The following is an 18867-nucleotide window of genomic DNA, read 5'->3' as shown; positions in this document are numbered from 1 at the left end:
TATATATATTTTTTATGAGTGTATGTATATCTCTATATTTTAAAATAAAAATGTCACAAATATATTTTGCAGGAAAAAAGATAAATATTGTTAATTTATAAAATATATATTGAAAAATGAAAATTATGCAATATTTTGTGGAAAAAGTTTTAGTTTAATTGCTTGTCAATTTTACAATAGGTGTTTCCTATTAGTGGGTGTGATTTTTTTTGTAAAAGTTTAAATTGTGACTTTTTTATATTTTTATTAAAATAATTGTTTCAATATACATACATACACATAAATATCTGTATTATATATATACACATATTTTTGTCAGTGATTTTTAACTGTGTTTTTTCATTAGATTTCTTAACTGTTATATGTGTTCTATTTTTCTATTTGATTTTAAAAGGAATGAAGGGAGAAGGGGTTAGGGAGGCTAGGATTTAATACTATGTCCTTACATTGTTAGGATTGATTAGTGGTCAGGTGTTTTTGTATCTACAATCAATCGAATTGGATTTGTTTGTGGGAGAAGGTGTTAGGGAGGCTAGGATTTAATACTCTGTCCTTACATTGTTAGGATTGATTAGTGGTCAGGTGTTTTTGTATCCACAATCAATCGAATTGGATTTGTTTGTTTTTTGTTGTGCATTGTAATATTTTTCATTAATTTTTATCATGCAATTTCAATACACAATTGCTTGTCTTGTATAAACTTATAACATTTGTCTTATATTTTCAAGTTTCATTTGAGCCTCTCTTTAATTTTTTTCATAAATATTCATAATGAAGGTACCTTAAAGTTTGATTGGGTAGGGTTTTTAAGTCCTTATTTTTAATTTTTTAGCTATTCAATTGCTGAAAACTTAGTGAGTTGTTTTTTGTTTATGCGTTTTGCTTCAATATTTTTAAAAGTTTATGTGTAATCAATACAATTTTAGGATATTTTACTCTGAACAAGGCTTAAGTTAGTCTCAAAAAAATAAAAATTTTGCAATTTTTCCATTTATAAAGGAGCATAACTCTAGAACGGTTAAAGTGACGCCACCAAAATTCAACTTGATTTGTTTTTTGTGGTAATAAGCATTGTGTATAAGTTTCATAACATTTGGTTGAGGCAAACTTAAGTTAGAGAACGGAAACTAAAACAGAAGATTGTATAAGTAAATAATACTTTATATAAATATATCCTGTGCTTTAAGCCTCCAGAATTAATGCATTTCAATAAATGACATACAAATAATTACATGCAAGTAGAAGACAATAACAAATAAATACACAAATATATGATAATGATAAGGTTTTTGACAAGGTACATTTATATAATTTAATTATATATTAAATCAGAAAAAATATCTCTTTTTAAATTGCTATCCAAACTGCTTTATGAAGTTACAAGAAAACTTCTATGAGGTTTTTGACAAGGAACATATATACAATTATAATATTATATATTAAGTGGAAAAAATGTCCCTTTCTTAAATTGCTATCCAAACTGGTTTATGGGGTGAAAAGAAAACTTCTAGTGTTCCACTTTGAAATGAATTAGTATGCAAGTTTGTGAATATCAGGTCAATACATGTATTGTCATCAGTTGTTGGAGTTGTTATCAATTGTCTGAATGAAATTGAATTGAAATACTGCTCCAGTTGTTGTTTTTCAGCATTTTGCTCAGACCAGTTAACATTGAAATCACCCATAATTATAACTTCTTTCCTTGTAAAATATTTTATTTCAAGGTTCTTCAAATGGGATAACAAGGATTTTATTGGAATCTTTGGTGGACGGTACAGGAAACAAACCAACAAATCATTAATTGGATGCTGTAGTTGAATTAGAGATGATTCTATTGTTTTTGAATTAACATCTATAGGATATCCTTCTACAAAAGTACACTTTTTGTAGTAAATTGCTAGCCCATATGAAGGTCTGATGTGACCTTGTGGGGCATTAGAGTCTTGTCTATAAGTGTGAAAGTATTGTAATTTTGTGACATCATCATTGTCACTGAGTAGAAATCTTGTTTCACAGAAGCAAATTAAGTCTGCAGATGTCAAACTGTAGTCTAACCTAACATCTTCAATATGTTTATGTAACGAATTAGCATTCAGAAATACTATTCTATATTTATTTGGTATTTCATTTAAAAAAATCAGTGATGTTGCAGGTGGGATTTTTCTCAAGCGCTCCATCTCTTTTTTTACAGCAGAATTAATGCTTATTTTATTTTCTTGAAGATGAAGAATTTTTAATCCTTGTATTGTTGTTATTCTGCTTAATGCTTAATGCAACATAATGAATGTGGTCTATCTTGCAGTGACTAGTTAAATCCACATTTAATGTATCTCCTTGAGATCTGTGAATAGTTTTTCCTGCAGCAGGCCTTAGTGGAAACTGCATCCTTTGAATTTGGGATTCACCTTTATAGCCAGCAGCAAATTGTCTTGTTGCAGGTTCAATTGGTGTCCAAGAAGAATGTATTTCCTTTGAATACAAGTGTTTTTTATGTTTTCGCAAAAAGTTCCCTGTAATTTCTGATGGAAATTTTACCCAAATTATGCCTGATGCATATGGAATTTCAGTTAATTTAATTTTTTGAACTATACAAGCTGCTCCATTAATTAACCCATCTTCACAATCAAGGTTCAATGTTATTTCATAAGTTAGACCTTCTGCTATTTCTTAAATTGTTGATAGTTGAGAAACATCTTTAGACTTATTTTGAAACGATTTCAAAACTTTAGTACTTACATCTGCTTTGTAGTTACCAACTAGTCTATCCTTAGCTTTGGCAGTTGTTTTTACAGATGTAGTTTTTTGAAATATAGTAGCATTGTGTTCATTCACTTTCTTATTTGAAAAAAATACATGTGGAGTATCATGTGGGTAGTTTTCACTACTTTCTTCAATACATTGAGTTTTTAGTAGTTTGATATCATCAGATGTATGATTTCCTTCCCTGAGTCTATTTAATAATTCTGCAAACTCTTTATTTTCTCTTTGACGCATAATTATGCTCAGTTCTGTCATACAGAAGTGGTCTTCCCATAAATTTACAGCTAAAGGCATGTACCCAGATTTTGGAGGTTGGAAAATGTAAGAATCCATCACTGGTTTCAACTGAAACAGGTCACCGACAGCGATAATAGAAATTCCACCAAATGGTTCTTTAGACTGTTTGATCTCCATCAGCCTTTGATGTGTGAAATTTAGCATTTTAAATCCTACCATGGAAATTTCGTCAATAAATATAAGTTCCACATTTCCTAATTTGGTCTGTAATGTGTTTAAAGAACTAGATTCTAAGGATCTGAACTGAAGACTTTGATTGCATGGAATACGCAGTGTAGAATGAATTGTGTTTCCATGAATATGGTAAGCAGCTTTTCCAGTTGGTGCCATCAACAAAACTTTTGGAGTAGTGAAATCATCTCCTGGTCTTCTATTATAAAATTTTAAAATCATTTGATAGAGAGCCTTAGTTACAAATGACTTTCCAACTCCAGCTCCCCCACTGAGAAAATGGTATACTGGTTTGTCACTTGTCTTGATTTGATGGACAACATTATATATGAACTGTATTTGCTGCTGATTAAGTGATCTCATATGAACACAAAAGTCACTATTTGATAATTCATTGTAAGAGTTTAAATCCTCAGTAGCTGAAACTCTTACTCCTAAGTCAGGTCCAATGTCATAGTCAGATAAGTTGTTGTTTGTTATTTTTTCTCTTTGTGCTGCATCTTGTTGCTCCCTGTGTTGTGTATTAGGTGCAATACCGTTCCACCCTTCTTCTAATTCTGGCTGGTTTGACAACAATTCTTCTGCACACTTTATTGCTGTACGAAAGGGTTCAAATTGTTGCCTTTTTATCTCAATTGTTGACTCTAATTCTTGAAATCTTTCAGTGTATGTTGAAAATTTTCCTAAAATGTCTGATTCTTCATTTCTCCATGGGGAATAAAGCATTAAGAGTTCTCTGTGGTAGTTTTCAATGTCTTTGTCTGGGTTATAGTGGACTGTTCTTATAATTTTCGTTTTACGTCGTTCCCTATAGGTAGAAGTTGATGGCGTGGTTTCATTGTCTGAAATATCTTCATCTTCTTGGTGTTGTTTTTCAGGTAAATAACCATCTTTTGTATTTTTACACAAAGATTTTGAACGTGAAATGTAAGTAGATGTAACTCTTTCATGTGAAGATGCAAATTCAGCCAAACATAGGTTTTCCATTGATTTTGGTCGTTCTGAATATCTTGAAAGTAATCCTTTACACTCTATTTCATCATCATCATCATTCATAGATTCTAATTGATTTTGAGGTTTAAGTAGTACAACACGTTGATCTGTAGGTGATGTATTAATAAAAATAACTTGTCTGGAGGATTTTTTCAATGGAAGTTGGAGAGAAAGGTAGCTGGTTTCTTGTGCACTTATCTCAATAGCATTAAGAAATTTGTTGCTGATTAAACGGACTTGTTCTCTAATTGATTTATTTCCGGAGTTTGCTTCTTTGCATGCTGCTGTTAATAATTCACTCATTCCTCTTTGAGTTTTTGTCATATATGAAGCTATATAGATGGCACAAGCATATACATCTATGACAAACTGTAGATCCATGTTTGCCCTCCATGCCTTCAGACATGCAGTACTGTAACTGTTTATTCTAATTTCCAGTAAAGATCTCTTTAGAAAAACTGTTGGTGTTTCAATAGATGATCGAACAGCTAGAATGTATTCTACTTCGTTCAGTGCTACTTTTTCAAAAAATTGTTGAAAGGAAATGTTCTCTCCATCATTCATTGCTACTAGTGTGTCATGTATTTTCTTCCAATTACATTTGTGGTTTTCTTTTAATGTGACAGTGTCTTCCAATGGATGAAGAATAACTGTTTGTTGCATTGGTGGTTTAGGAAAGCCAAATCTACATTTTTTTTCCCTTTTTTTTTACAAGTCCGACTGTGTTTATGTTGTTGTAACTTCACTAATGTAGTGAGACTATCATCTGCATTTTGAATAGAACATGTAATAAATTTGTCAATGTACTTGCAAATATCTTCATTGTTGTTATCATTCAAATTTGGGGCATTATCACACCAGATCATCATATGAACATGTGGTGATCCTCTCTGCTGAAATTCTATTCTGGAAAACCAATCAGTAACATTTCCGACAGGATGGAGATCTGATAAAATAAAATTTGTCATAAAAGACTGAAGGGAATGATCAAAGTGTCTTGCACATGTAACAGGATCAGATTGTATAAGACGACTTTTTTCTGACCAGGTTAAATTTTGAAGTTCTTCATCAGAATAGTCTTTTTCATCAACTAACTTTGCAAGAATTCGTAGAAGATGGATCCATTGAGTTTCAGCAGCAGATAGTGTTAGGAAGAATGTAGCTGGTCCTAGTGTTCGTATCATGGCAAACAATTCTTTGGAAATAGCCTGGAAGTATGGAGGAGATCCTCTCAGTGTTTTCAGAACTTTGTAACCCTGGTCTAAATGGATGAGGTTGTGTACATTTTGCTGTTTCACATCTTTGGCTGTCAGGTGTTGCCCATCGGTCTTAAATTTTCTTAAAGCAATGTTTGTTTGATCAATGAGGTACTTCATTTGGAGTTTTTTGGTTTTAAAAAAAATGTTTTCAACATTTCTAGCACACCTCCTATCCATATTTCTTAATTCTGATTTGACAATTTCTCCGTAAGAAACAGGTACAGTTCTTTGGTCATTGGGAATTCGAGCTTGACCACAGAAGATACCAGGGTATGCCTGTTCCTCAGCTGTCTTTTCCGTAAATATACTTATTGGTTGGTTATTTTCTGCTGGAGCAAAACTGTAAACTAAATCTCTTTCATTAGTTTCAAAGAAATCAGGTGTAGTTAAAAACGTATCAGTAGATCCTGCAACATGTTCATCATGTTTTTCTTCTTCCCATTCATCTTCGCTGTCAACATTTAAATTTTCTGTATTGACAGTTGTATCTTCTGTTCTTTCCTCAGCATAGTCGTTGTTATTGTCGTTATAATCATCACTGTTTTGGTTTTCTTCAGTACTTGCATCTAGTGACTCTGTCCAGTTGAGGTTGTATTTAATATTTAAAGACTTGTATAATGTACCTGTTTGTGAAAGGAACTTTACACCTTCTCGTACCATTTCTGGCCGAATATTTGAACTGTACACACAATGTTTGTGTCTCAATCTTCTTTAAAGCTGGGCTTTTATAGTTGAAGTGTTATTAGAAAGTCTTGGAAGAGACTGTACTGTGTTAACAGTATCTGAGGGGACAACAACCATATTGCCTTGAATTTTCAACTGTTTACCTACAGGAGCCTTATGAATCTTCATGAATGGTAGCAATGGTGACAGAAAAGTAAATTCTAATGGATTAAGGTTTCGCATAATTCCTTGAGGAGGAAATTCCATTCCATTTGCAGCAGCAGATGGTGGCATTTTTGATTTCTTTAAATGACTATGACAGGTTTTGCAAATCCATTCTCTTCCACCAACACTTTTAATACCTGTTACACATTTCTCAATTATTCTTGCAAGAGCAGCAGAATTATCTCCTTTTTTAATTCTTGCTTTACTTATTTCTGTGACTGCTTTTTTGTATAAAAGTTGCTTACAACAGGTACATATATACAGTGGTCCCTCAGTTACTATTTTGTGAAAGTTTGTTATTAATTCTTCTATACTATTAGCCTTTAAGTTTATTTTTTTTTTGTTGGTTTTCTTTCTGTAGGACTCCTGGATTTAGACGAACTCTTCTTTTGTGCTGTTTTTCCTTCTGTAGGACTCCTGGATTTAGACGAACTTTTCTTTTGTGCTGTTTTTCTTTCTGTAGGGACTCCTGGATTTAGACGAACTTTTCTTTTGTGCTGTTTTTCTTTCTGTAGGACTCCTGGATTTAGACGGACATCCTTTTTGTGCTGTTTTTCTTTCTGTAGTACTTCTGGGTTTTTGCGTACTTCCCTCTTGTGCTGTTTTTCTTTCTGTAGGACTTCTGGGTTTTTGCGTACTTCCCCCTTGTGCTGTTTTTCTTTCTGTAGGACTTCTGGGTTTTCGCGGACTTGCCTCTTGTGCTGTTTTTCTTTCTGTAGGACTTCTGGGTTTTCGCGGACTTGCCTCTTGTGCTGTTTTTCTTTCTGTAGAACTTGTGGGTTTTCGCGGACTTGCCTCTTGTGCTGTTTTTTCTTTCTGTAGAACTTGTGGGTTTTCGCGAACTTCCCTCTTGTGCTGTTTTTCTTTCTGTAGAACTTGTGGGTTTTCCCGAACTTCCCTCTTGTGCTGTTTTTCTTTCTGTAGAACTTGTGGGTTTTCGCTTACTTCCCTCTTGTGCTGTTTTTCTTTCTGTAGGACTTGTGGGTTTTCGCGAACTTCCCTCTTGTGCTGTTTTTCTTTCTGTAGGACTTGTGGGTTTTCACGGACTTGCCTCTTGTCCTGTTTTTCTTTCTGTAGCTGTTTTTCTTTCTGTAGTACTTCTGTGTTTTGGCGGACATCCTTTTTGTGCTGTTTCTCTTTATGTAGGACTTCTGGGTTTTCGCGAACCTTCCTTTTGTGCTGTTTTTCTTTCTGTAGGACTTCTGGATTCAGGCGGAGTTTTCTATTGTGCTTTTTTTCTTTCTGTAGGACTTCTGGATTTACACGGAATTCCTTCTTGTGCTGTTTTTCTTTAAGTTGGACTTCTGGGTTTTGGCGAATTTTTTTTTTGTATTCTCTTTCTTCCCGTAAAACTTGTGGATATTTCCGCTTCAACTGTTTTGGCTGTGCATCTCTTTTTTGTTGCATTGATTTATATATTGGGTCTTGCCTTTTTTTTCGTAACCATAACTTTTTTTTGTCTGACCTTATTCTAGTATCACTATTTGAAATATCCTTACTAGTAGATGCATGAGAATCATTCAGAGAACTTTGTAAATTGTTGGTAGTAATTTTTTTAGGAATTATGTAGTTGAATGGTAGCTTTAAATTCTTTCCATTAATGGTTTCCAACATTTCTTCATACTCAAGTTTTGGAGTAGAGTCTAGACTGCATGAGTCCTGGAAAACAAATTGGTGTAGAAAATATAACAAATTTCAAGTCAATGTCTGGTGGGGGGGGGGGGGGAGGGGAGGAGACCCGTTAATATATTTTAGCCCGTCAAATTATGTATGTATGTGCCTGTCCCAAGTCAGGTGCCTGTAATTCAGTGGTTGTCATTTGTTTAAGTGTTACATATTTGTTTTTCCTTCATCTTTTGTACATAAATTAGGCTGTTAGTTTTCTCATTTGAATTGTTTTATGTTGTCATTTGCGACCTTTTATAGCTGACTATGCTATATGGGCTTTGCTCATTGTTAAAGGTTTTTCATTGACCTGTAGTTTTAAGTTTGTCATTTGGTCTCTTGTAGAGAGTTATTGCATTGGCAAATGTCATTTATGATCTTTTATATCTGACTATGACTGGGATTTCCTCATTGTTGAAGCCACTACAGTGAGCTTTAATTGTTAGTTGGCCATTTGGTCTGTTGTGAAAGTTGTCTCATTGGCAATCATACCAAAATTTCCTATTTAATGAAAGTGCTTGTATACACTGAATGGTAAAGATTGCTTTCATTTATCACGAATAAGTAAAATTGAATATTGCACTGTATAAAGCATTGGTTGTGGTTTATTCAAATACCATTTTGGACAAAGAAAGACAACTCCAATTTCAAAGAAGACTTAAAAATATATTTAGAAATGAAGGTTAAAAATTGCTTTAATTTATCATTAGAAGGCATAATTAAACATTGCAATGTATAAAGTATTGATTATAGTTGATTCAACTATAACCATTGACAAAAGAAGATAACTCTTAATTTTTTTCCAACTTTAATGTTTTGAGGTAAAAAGCATTATGTATATGTTTCATACAAATAGGTTAAGGCAACTGACGTCAGAAAACAGAACTTAAGATTTCAGACCTGCCAACTTTTGAAAATCTCCATGGGGGATTTAGTGCGCGACCAGAATTTTAGGGTTACAATTTTTGTGAGGTTTCTGTGTGCACCGTTTTTTACTCTTGAAATAGTCTCATATCTCTTCTTTTTTCTTTTGGTATACTGATGTAAGCTTAAAAGCCTAATTGATTTATTTTATTTGCATGATTCTAAGAATGTATTTATTAATTGGCAAAATAACTTAAGAATATATATAGAAAAATGGCATTAAAAAGAAACGATAGAAAGTGAAGACCTCCCCCCCCCCCCCTCCAAAGACCTTCTATATTTGCACCATGACTCAAAATACCTGAACCTAAATGTCTTAAAGTTAGAAGGATGAAGACAGATTTTGAATTAGTCTATCAGTATTAATGAGAAAATGGATTAAATTGGAGTTATCTTTCTTTGTGTTCAGAAGCAATTTTTTTCATTTGTAAAGGGGCATAGGTCTGTTGTGACAGTTGTTTCATTGGCAATCATAACAAAATTTGCAATGTATATTTTGCTTATATTTCATAACAATTGATTTAGGCAAACATTCAGCAAATTTTTCATTTGTAAAGGGGCATAAGCCTAGAACAGTAATCAAAGTGCTTGTATGCACTGAATGGTAAAGATTGCTTTAATTTATCAGTAGGAAATACAATTTAATATTGCATTGTATAAAGCATTGGTTGCATTTTATTAAACTACCATTCTAGACAATGAAAGACAACTCCAATTTTCACAGAAGAAAATTATATTTAGAAATGAAATTAAAAGACGCTTTAATTTATCATTAGAAAGCAGAATTAAACATTGTTTTGTGTAAAGTGGACAAAGGAAGATAACTCCAATTTTTTTCCCAATTTTAATTTTATGTGGTAAAAAGCATTATGTATATGTTTCATAACAAATAAGTTAAGGCAACTGAAGTCAGAAAACAGAACTTAAGATTTTGCAATTTTTACCATTTACAAAGGGGCATAACTCAAGAATAGTTGTAGTGACCCCACCAAAATTCAAACTTGATCTTTATTTTGTTGTAATTTGTAAAGGAGATTAACCTTAGAAAAGTAAAAGTGACACCACCAAAATTCAAACTGTAAGCATATTGTGTATCAGTTTTATAACAGTTGGTTGAAGCAAACTTATGTAAAGGAAGGAAAACTAAAGTTTTTGCAATTTTTTCATTCATAAAGGTTGCATAAACTTGACCTTTGTTGTGTGGCAATAAGCATTACATCATCAAAATCTACCATGACCAAAAATGTAAACTTGAAAAGAGACAGATGGATGAATGACAAAGTGGTTGCACAGAACATAAAACATAACAGCTTTCATATCTTGTTTACAGAGTACTTATAATTAAAGCTAACTTACTAGTCCATCACTTCCTACTTTTCTACATTTGGGTGGTTCAGGTAATTCCAATTTAATATCCTGTAACATGTGAAATATCATGTGAAATAAATGATAATATAATAAAAATGTTTTAAAATCCTAATAATGTTAAAAGACATAATATAAATACATGTAATCAGCTGCCTGTAGTATATATGATAAATAATATATATAACCCTGTATTTAAATGTTAATCAATCCAAAATTTATGTCTGATCATGTCAATAAAACAGAAGAAAATGAAATCAACTTCTCCAATAAAAAAACCACATGATTACCATCTCCATAACTTGTATGTAATATTTCTCTAAATGTTCTGCACATCAGAATTTTTTTAACATTTTCCATAGTTTTCAAATTTTCTTCAATGTTTGTATTTGAGTGGATGTTAATTAGTTTTCCTTTATCCATGACTTTACAGTAAAGAACAATTTCCAGTGATGGTTTACCCAATAAATCAGGACTTAATCCTAAATGCTGTATAGTTCTTTTTATAATTTCTTCATTCAGGAGTACATTAGAACTGACATTAACAGAATGTAAGAAATAGTCCGATCCAATTTCAATAAAATCAAAATTGTACACATTGTTAAATTCATCTTTAAAATAAGCACTGTCACCATATTCATTAAATTTCAGATGGTCATTATTGAAGGAAATAACTTGAAAATCATATTTATAAGTGTATGTTGCATCAGCTCTAATGACCTCTCTTAAATGAGAGAGAATTTCATTCACTGGTACAGGCAGTTTATTCAGTGGCAATTCTTTCTCAAGAACAGTGATACCTCTTAAAACTGTTAGAGTTGCTGGTTTTAAAAGTGCCATGATCTGATTATTCTTGTGTACTACAGGACCTTTAAAGTATAATATTTCAAGGTGATTTAATATATATATTTAATTCCAATTTAAAAAACAATTTCAAATTCATAGTGTAATCATGGTAATGATTGATTGATTGATCAATGCTTAAGGTACCATGGCAAATATTTCATACATGTTCAGGACAATCATGTTAATAAACACTATTACTTTCATAAAACAATTAAATACTGCTGATACATGTTGTTGATTCAGTCATTTTTTACTTTGATACAATTTTTCACATCAACAGCATGGTAAACTCTTATTATCAAGATTATGTTAAATTTTTGGATTAGTCATGCAATGTTATTAAGGGGAATGACATAATTTTGACACATTTGTGGAGAGTTGCCTCTTTTTATATTAAAGAACAAAGACTGGACCATTATGTATATCAAGAAATGAAATTAATATCTTCATGTATCAGTTTCATATATTTGGTTAAGGCAAACTAAACTTAAAGAACAATATGAACACAGATGAAGCCCCCGCTTGCATACAACATTGTCAAGGGACATAACTCAAGAACAATAAGAAAGACACTACCCAAATTTGTACTTGATCTGGGTTTTGTTGTGTTAAGTATTGTGTATAGCTTTCATAAAGTTTGGTTTGGCCAAACTTAAGTTACAGAACAAAAACCAAGCTTACCTTTCTTCTTTTAGCTTCATTCCTTAATGTATATGCAGATTTTCTTTTCAGTTTTGGCATAATATTTCACAGTTCACACTGAAAAACAAATAAAAATAAAAATCTAAAATATAAATGTGGATAGTGTGGAATGTGGACACAGATGATGCCCCCGCTTGCATATCATATAGTTATAAGGGGACAAAACTGAAGAATGGTAAAAGTGACACTACCCAAATTTGAACTTGATCTGTATTTTGTGGTAATAAGCATTGTGTATAAGTTTCATTACATTTGGTTGAGACATACTTAAGTTAGAGAACAGAAACTAAAAATTTAGCAACATACATACGTACGTCAGACAAACAAGGGTAAACTTAATGCCCCCTCCACTACAGCAGGGACATACAAATATTTTGAATCCTTTATAAATATTTTAATCCTCTATATGGAAAATATAAACAAAAGGAATTTTCTTGTGCTTAAATTTTTTTACCAAGATATTTTTAATAAACCTTCAAAAAAACATGACAACAACTTTATAAAAAATGAGAGGAAAATTCATATTTACAAAATAATTATTCCACACTTGTAACAAATACTTTAAAACAATATTTATATCAACACCTTTATATATATTGAGGCAAAATATACCAATTAAAATAAACTCATAATGAACCATTGTATTAAAAAAATTAACTTACCTTATCGTTCCCTCAAGAACTGCACGGTCATAATCTCAATTCAAATTTCCAATGGACTTTGCAACGATAACAGCCCATTTAAATACATGGTGAAGGTATTAAAATAGAAAATGACATCATAGTCATGTCTGGCAAATTTCCAATATACATAATTTAAAACCAGTTTAGGTGAGATAAACAAAAAAGCTTCATCAGCAACATTTTATATTGGCAAATTTCCAATGAAGTTCATTAAACTAAAGTCATTGGCAAATTTCCAATGGAATTTATTAATAATAAAGTTTTTGGCAAATTTCCAATATAAATAATTTAAAAGCAGTCTAGGTGAGATATTCAAATGAGTTTCAATTACCAACCTTACACTGCCTTTTAAATTATGTTTTGTACTTAATTGTCCATTAACCTGGAAACCCTTTTCCCCCCTTTTGTGCACCTTATTCCTTAACAGTTTGAGCCATAACTCACAAAGACAATTCTTACCATCCCTTTGTGGTATAATTTCAGAGATCCATACACCATTCCACACTTTATTGTCAGAAAAATTCTTATTTGGGCCCTTTTTTTACCCCTAATTCCTAAACTGTTAGGACCATAACTCTCAGCCTATCAAAGAACCCACATAATTCATTTTTTAGTGATATCAAATGCAAATTTCCAATGAAGTTCCTTCAACTATAGTTTTTGGCAAATTTCCAATAGAATTTATTAATAATAAAGTTTTTGGCAAATTTCCAATAGAATTTATTAATAATAAAGTTTTTGGCAAATTTCCAATAGAATTTATTAATAATAAAGTTTTTGGCAAATTTCCAATATACATAATTTAAAAGCAGTTTAGGTGAGATAAACAAAAAAGCTTCATCAACAAAATTTTATATTGGCAAATTTCCAATGAAGTTCATTAAACTAAAGTTATTGGCAAATTTCCAATGGAATTTATTGATAATAAAGTTTTTGGCAAATTTCCAAAATACATAATTTAAAAGCAGTTTAGGTGAGATATTCAAATGAGTTTCAATTACCAATATTACACTGCCTTTTAGATTATGTTTTGAACTTAAGTAATTGTCCATTAACCTGGAAACCCTTTTCTCCCCTTTTTGCACCTTATTCCTTAACGGTTTGAGCCATAACTCCCAAAGACAATTCTTACCATCCCTTTGTGGTATTCCAATATCCAAAATCTAAATACATGGTTACATTTAGCATATCAAAGAACACCCAGAATTCATTTTTTGATGAAATCAAATAAAGTTCAATTTTGGACCCTTCAAACCTCAATGTAACCCCAAGAATTCAATTTAATTTCAGAGATCCATACACCATTCCACACTTTATTGTCAGAAACTAGAAAAATTCTTATTTGGGCCCTTTTTTGACCCCTAATTCCTAAACTGTTAGGACCATAACTCTCAGCCTATCAAAGAACCCACATAATTCAATTTTTAATGATATCAAATGCAAATTTCCAATGAAGTTCCTTCAACTATAGTTTTTGGCAAATTTCCAATAGAATTTATTAATAATAAAGTTTTTGGCAAATTTCCAATATACATAATTTAAAAGCAGTTTAGGTGAGATAAACAAAAAAGCTTCATCAACAAAATTTTATATTGGCAAATTTCCAATGAAGTTCATTAAACTAAAGTTATTGGCAAATTTCCAATGGAATTTATTGATAATAAAGTTTTTGGCAAATTTCCAAAATACATAATTTAAAAGCAGTTTAGGTGAGATATTCAAATGAGTTTCAATTACCAATATTACACTGCCTTTTAGATTATGTTTTGAACTTAAGTAATTGTCCATTAACCTGGAAACCCTTTTCTCCCCTTTTTGCACCTTATTCCTTAACGGTTTGAGCCATAACTCCCAAAGACAATTCTAACCATCCCTTTGTGGTATTCCAATATCCAAAATCTAAATATATGGTTACATTTAGCATATCAAAGAACACCAAGAATTCATTTTTTGATGAAATCAAATAAAGTTCAATTTTGGACCCTTTAAACCTCAATGTAACCCCAAGAATTCAATTTTTGATGAAATCAAATTAAGTTCAATTTTGGACCCTTTAAACCTCAATGAGGACCAATTTGATAACCGGGCCCAAATATCAAAAATCTACATACATGGTTAGATTCAGCATATCGAAGAAACCCATATATTCAATTTTGGTTAAAATCAAACAATGTTTAATTTTGGACCCCGATTTGGACCAACTTGAAAACTGGGCCCATAATAAAAAAACTAAGTACATGTTTAGATTTAGCATATCAAAGAACACCAAGAATTCAATTTTTGTTAAAATCAAAATAAGTTAAATTTTGGACCCTTTGGACCTTGATGTAGACCAATTTGAAAACAGGACCAAACATTAAGAATCTAAATACACAGTTAGATTCGACATATCAAAGAACAACAATAGTTCAATTTTTGATGAAATCAAACAAAGTTTAATTTGGGACCCTTTTGGCCCCTAATTCCTAAACTGTTGGGACCAAAACTACCAACATCAATCCCAACCTTCCTTTTGTGGTCATAAACCTTGTGTTTAAATTTCATAGATTTCTATTTACTTATAGTAGAGTTATTGTGCGAAAACCAAGAAAAATGCTTATTCGGTCCTTTTTTGACCCCTTATTCTTAAACTGTTAAGACCAAAACTCCAAAAATCAATCCCAACCTTCCTTTTGTGGTCATAAACCTTGTGTTTAAATTTCATAGATTTCTATTAACTTATACTAAAGTTATAGTGCGAAAACAAAATGTCTTCTGACGACTACAACGACGCCCCTTTTTGGCCCCTAATTCCTTAAAGTTTGAGGCAATTACCCACAAAATCAATCCCAGCATTCCTTTTGTGATATGGAACCTTGTGGTACAATGTCAGAGAGATCCATACACTATCACACAAGTTATGTCTGGAAGTTACAAAAATGCTTATTTTCGGCCCCTTTTTGGCCCCTAATTCCTTTACTGTTGGTACCATAACCCCCAAAATCAATCCCAACCTTCCTTTTGTGGTATTGAACCTTGTGGTAAAATTTCATAGAGACCCATTCACTTAAACTAAAGTTAGAGTGCGAAAACCAATGTGTCTTCGGACGACGCCGGACGACGCCGGACGACGACGACGACGCCAACGTCATACCAATATACGACCACACAATTTTTTTTTGCGGTCGTATAAAAATTAATCTAGTTTGACAAACATGTTTGCTAAAGAGATCATTCTTAAGTCATAATAAACTCAGACTTTACGGAAATATAAATCACTACTTTCCCAAGCATAAAAATGAATAAATGCGTCAAATGTGAAACGATATTTCTCCAATCTAGACAATTTATTTTTTCAAATTCAAAATACAAAATGTACTAAATTATCAGTCAAATTTTGAAAAATATCGTATCCGACGAAAGGTAGGTTAGTTTATTTCTTTAGCGAATTTTAGACCAATGGAAGCTCTGATCTACTAAAAAACTAAGATTTTGTAATCAGGCATTGTCGCATTTTTTCGTTTGTCAGCGGAATTTTAACATCATAAACGATTTTTTATCAAGAAGAACTGAGATCAGACGAATCACTTGTTGATAATTATAAAAACCAACCGTTCGGAAAAAGTCGTCTTGGAATTAAAGTAAAGATGTGTATACAGGTTTAAATTGCATACAGCAAAACTTGTGTCTCATCCATTTGTTTAGTTTCTGAACAATAAAATATGTTTAAACTATACAGTGATGCACTTTGTATTATACGTTTCGGTTATACAGTGAGGGATCGAGATATAAGTTTTCAAATATTTAAACGTATAATATGATATTGTATGTGTACTTACATTTAAACTGTATATCTTCCATTGCTTCTAAAACTTTGTACGAATGTATTCCGATTCTGCAGTCAATCTGCATGGTTCCTAAACATTCTCCATGGCATATTTGATGGGCAATATGTATCTTGCCATTTAAAAAAAAACTTGTTGTTGAAAAAAACTCACTGCTTACATTTATGTGTTCTGTAATGCCTAATTTCTTAAAAAAAATAAATCAACATTTGGAAGAGGAGCAGTCAGAAATAATAAATTTCAATTAAAATCTTACATTAATATTACGTGGTTTAACGTTTACTTAAGTAGTAATTCGTCGATAAGAAAATCTTGGTGTAGTTTAAAAAGACAAAAATCCAGAAAAAAGAGCATATTAATAAACTTTTAACACAGAGATATGTCTCGCATTTTTGTTAATTTGAAAGTAAATCGCAAATGCTGAAATTAAAATAGCAATACTTTAACATGTGTACGTAAGTTATGGTAAATATTCAAAGTCATTGAACCATGACTGAAGGTACAGGGGCAAACATTCTCCATGGAAATGAAATGTGGCAATGCAAATACAACTGCATTTCAAATATCAATAGACCTACCACTAGTGGTTCCCCATAAACTGACTCAATCAAAAACTTATAACTTCAGGTTCCTGATGGATGCAGTTGAGGACTATGCTAGAAAATGGGTAAAGCGCAAACCAGACAAACCAGAACTGGACACTTTGTCTGAATTGATTAAAGCTATTCGATCATGCATTCAGAAACTACGATGTACTATGAGCACAAGGGTTTTTAACCCATTTAAGAACCCGGAGGTTGTGGATGCTTTATCCTCTTTGCATGACAAATATGTCGTTGTTCAAGCAGATAAAGCCTCCAATAATATTGTCTTCGTATGTAAAAACCATTATTTGCAATGTCTCACAAAAGAGCTTGGAATAAACAGCACAACTGGTAATCCTACATATTCTTTAACATCATTTACAAAGGACGAAATTTTACAAAATCACAAATCTGTCCTTCTTTCATTTGGTATTAACATCAAAGAAAACGAAGAAAATCTACCGTCATTATACTGGATACCAAAACTTCAGAAAACTCCGTATAAAGAACGATACATAGCTGGATCATCAAGATGTTCGACTAAAACTTATTTCTAAAGTGTTGACTACTATTCTTTCTACAGTAAATGGCCTTCAAAAGTATTGTGACGAGATATATTCAACCAGTGGTGTCAATCAGATGTGGATTCTCAAAAATTCTAAAGATCTACTGCTAAATCTCAGATCACAATATCTGCAATTTTGCAGCAACATTAATACCTTTATTCTACGCTTTACACTACTATTTCCTATGCTAAATTGAAAGATCGACTTCACCATCTCATTAAAAACATAGCTTTTTCTATTAAAATGGGAATCGTAGATATAAATTTCTTGTTTTGGGTTATGATAATTCTTATTTTGTGAAGAACCACACTGATTCTATCAGAAAATACAGTGAAGATGATATTATCAAAATGCTGGACTTTTTAATCGACAATATATTTGTTGAGTTTAGAGGATTAATATTTCAACAGACAGTCGGTATTCCAATGGGTACTATTTGTGCTCTAGATCTCCTTCTGGCCAACTTGTTTTTGTACTCGTATGAAGCAGATTCAGAACCTTCTTAAAGACAAAAAGAAAAAGCACCTTGCAAAATTCTTTAATTTTACTTTCAGATATATTGATGATGTCCTATCACTGAATAACCCATATGTCAGTCAGTACTTGCATCTCATATATCCCAGTGAACTTGAAATTAAGGATACTACTGATAAAAGAAAAACTGCTTCATACCTTGATCTTTTTCTCAATATTGACACAGACGGACGACTTCACACTAAAATCTATGACAAACGGGATGATTTCAACTTCCCAATTATCAATTTCCCATTTCTCAGCAGTAACATACCCTCTGCTCCGTCATATGGTGTTTACATATCTCAATTGCTACGTTATGCTCGAGCATGTTCACACTATACTGAATTCATATACAGGAGTGTACTCCTTACGCAGAAACTGCTCCAACAGAGTTATGAGAAGGAAAGATTAAAAATGACACTCCGTAAATTTCATGGAAACCATCATGAATTGGTTGATCTATACGATGTGTCTGTGTCTCAACTAACTAATGACATTTTTACCATGTCTTAGATAGTGGTTTTACATCTATGTCGTATGTCTGCTAAGTACCGAAAGTGACCTATTCCCGAATATGACTGTTATACCGAGTGTGAATTTGCATTGGTATACGACGTGTCTCGGTATTTTGTACATCCAACATTCATGTATTTATTTTAAAGTTTTTGTTATGGTTTCGGTTGAATAATGTTTTATGTCTTATCGTTTGTTGTCCAAATAATTACAAAATTGCCTTTCAATACCATCATGGTCATATTCCTGAATATGATTGTTATACTGAGTGTGAATTTGCATCGCTATACGACGTGTCTCGGTATTTTGTA

The 18867-nt window shown here is 32.1% G+C and overlaps 1 protein-coding gene and 1 long non-coding RNA gene across 2 annotated transcripts in view; both read right to left on the bottom strand.

The window, feature by feature from the left end:
• Positions 1–18867, bottom strand: part of LOC127706267 (uncharacterized) — a 67600-nt gene that overhangs the window by 23683 nt on the left and 25050 nt on the right. Inside the window, exon 4 of the long non-coding RNA XR_007984347.1 lies at positions 16372–16564. This is a non-coding gene — a long non-coding RNA (uncharacterized LOC127706267). The remainder of the gene's footprint in view (positions 1–16371; positions 16565–18867) is intronic.
• LOC127706241 (trichohyalin-like) lies at positions 4835–11920 on the bottom strand. The gene is made up of 3 exons (XM_052210739.1): positions 11850–11920; positions 10314–10373; positions 4835–8027 (listed from the first exon to the last, which is right to left on the bottom strand). Exons 1-3 carry the CDS (start codon positions 11907–11909, stop codon positions 6792–6794), a joined length of 1356 nt encoding a protein of 451 aa, XP_052066699.1. The 5' UTR covers positions 11910–11920; the 3' UTR covers positions 4835–6791.

This window comes from Mytilus californianus, unplaced genomic scaffold (genome assembly GCF_021869535.1).
Source record: "Mytilus californianus isolate M0D057914Y unplaced genomic scaffold, xbMytCali1.0.p SCAF_6, whole genome shotgun sequence".
In the NCBI taxonomy this organism is placed as follows: Eukaryota; Metazoa; Mollusca; class Bivalvia; order Mytilida; family Mytilidae; genus Mytilus; species Mytilus californianus.
The sequence above is the reverse complement of the archived record's forward strand: the minus strand, read 5'-3'. Positions and strand labels throughout refer to the sequence as shown.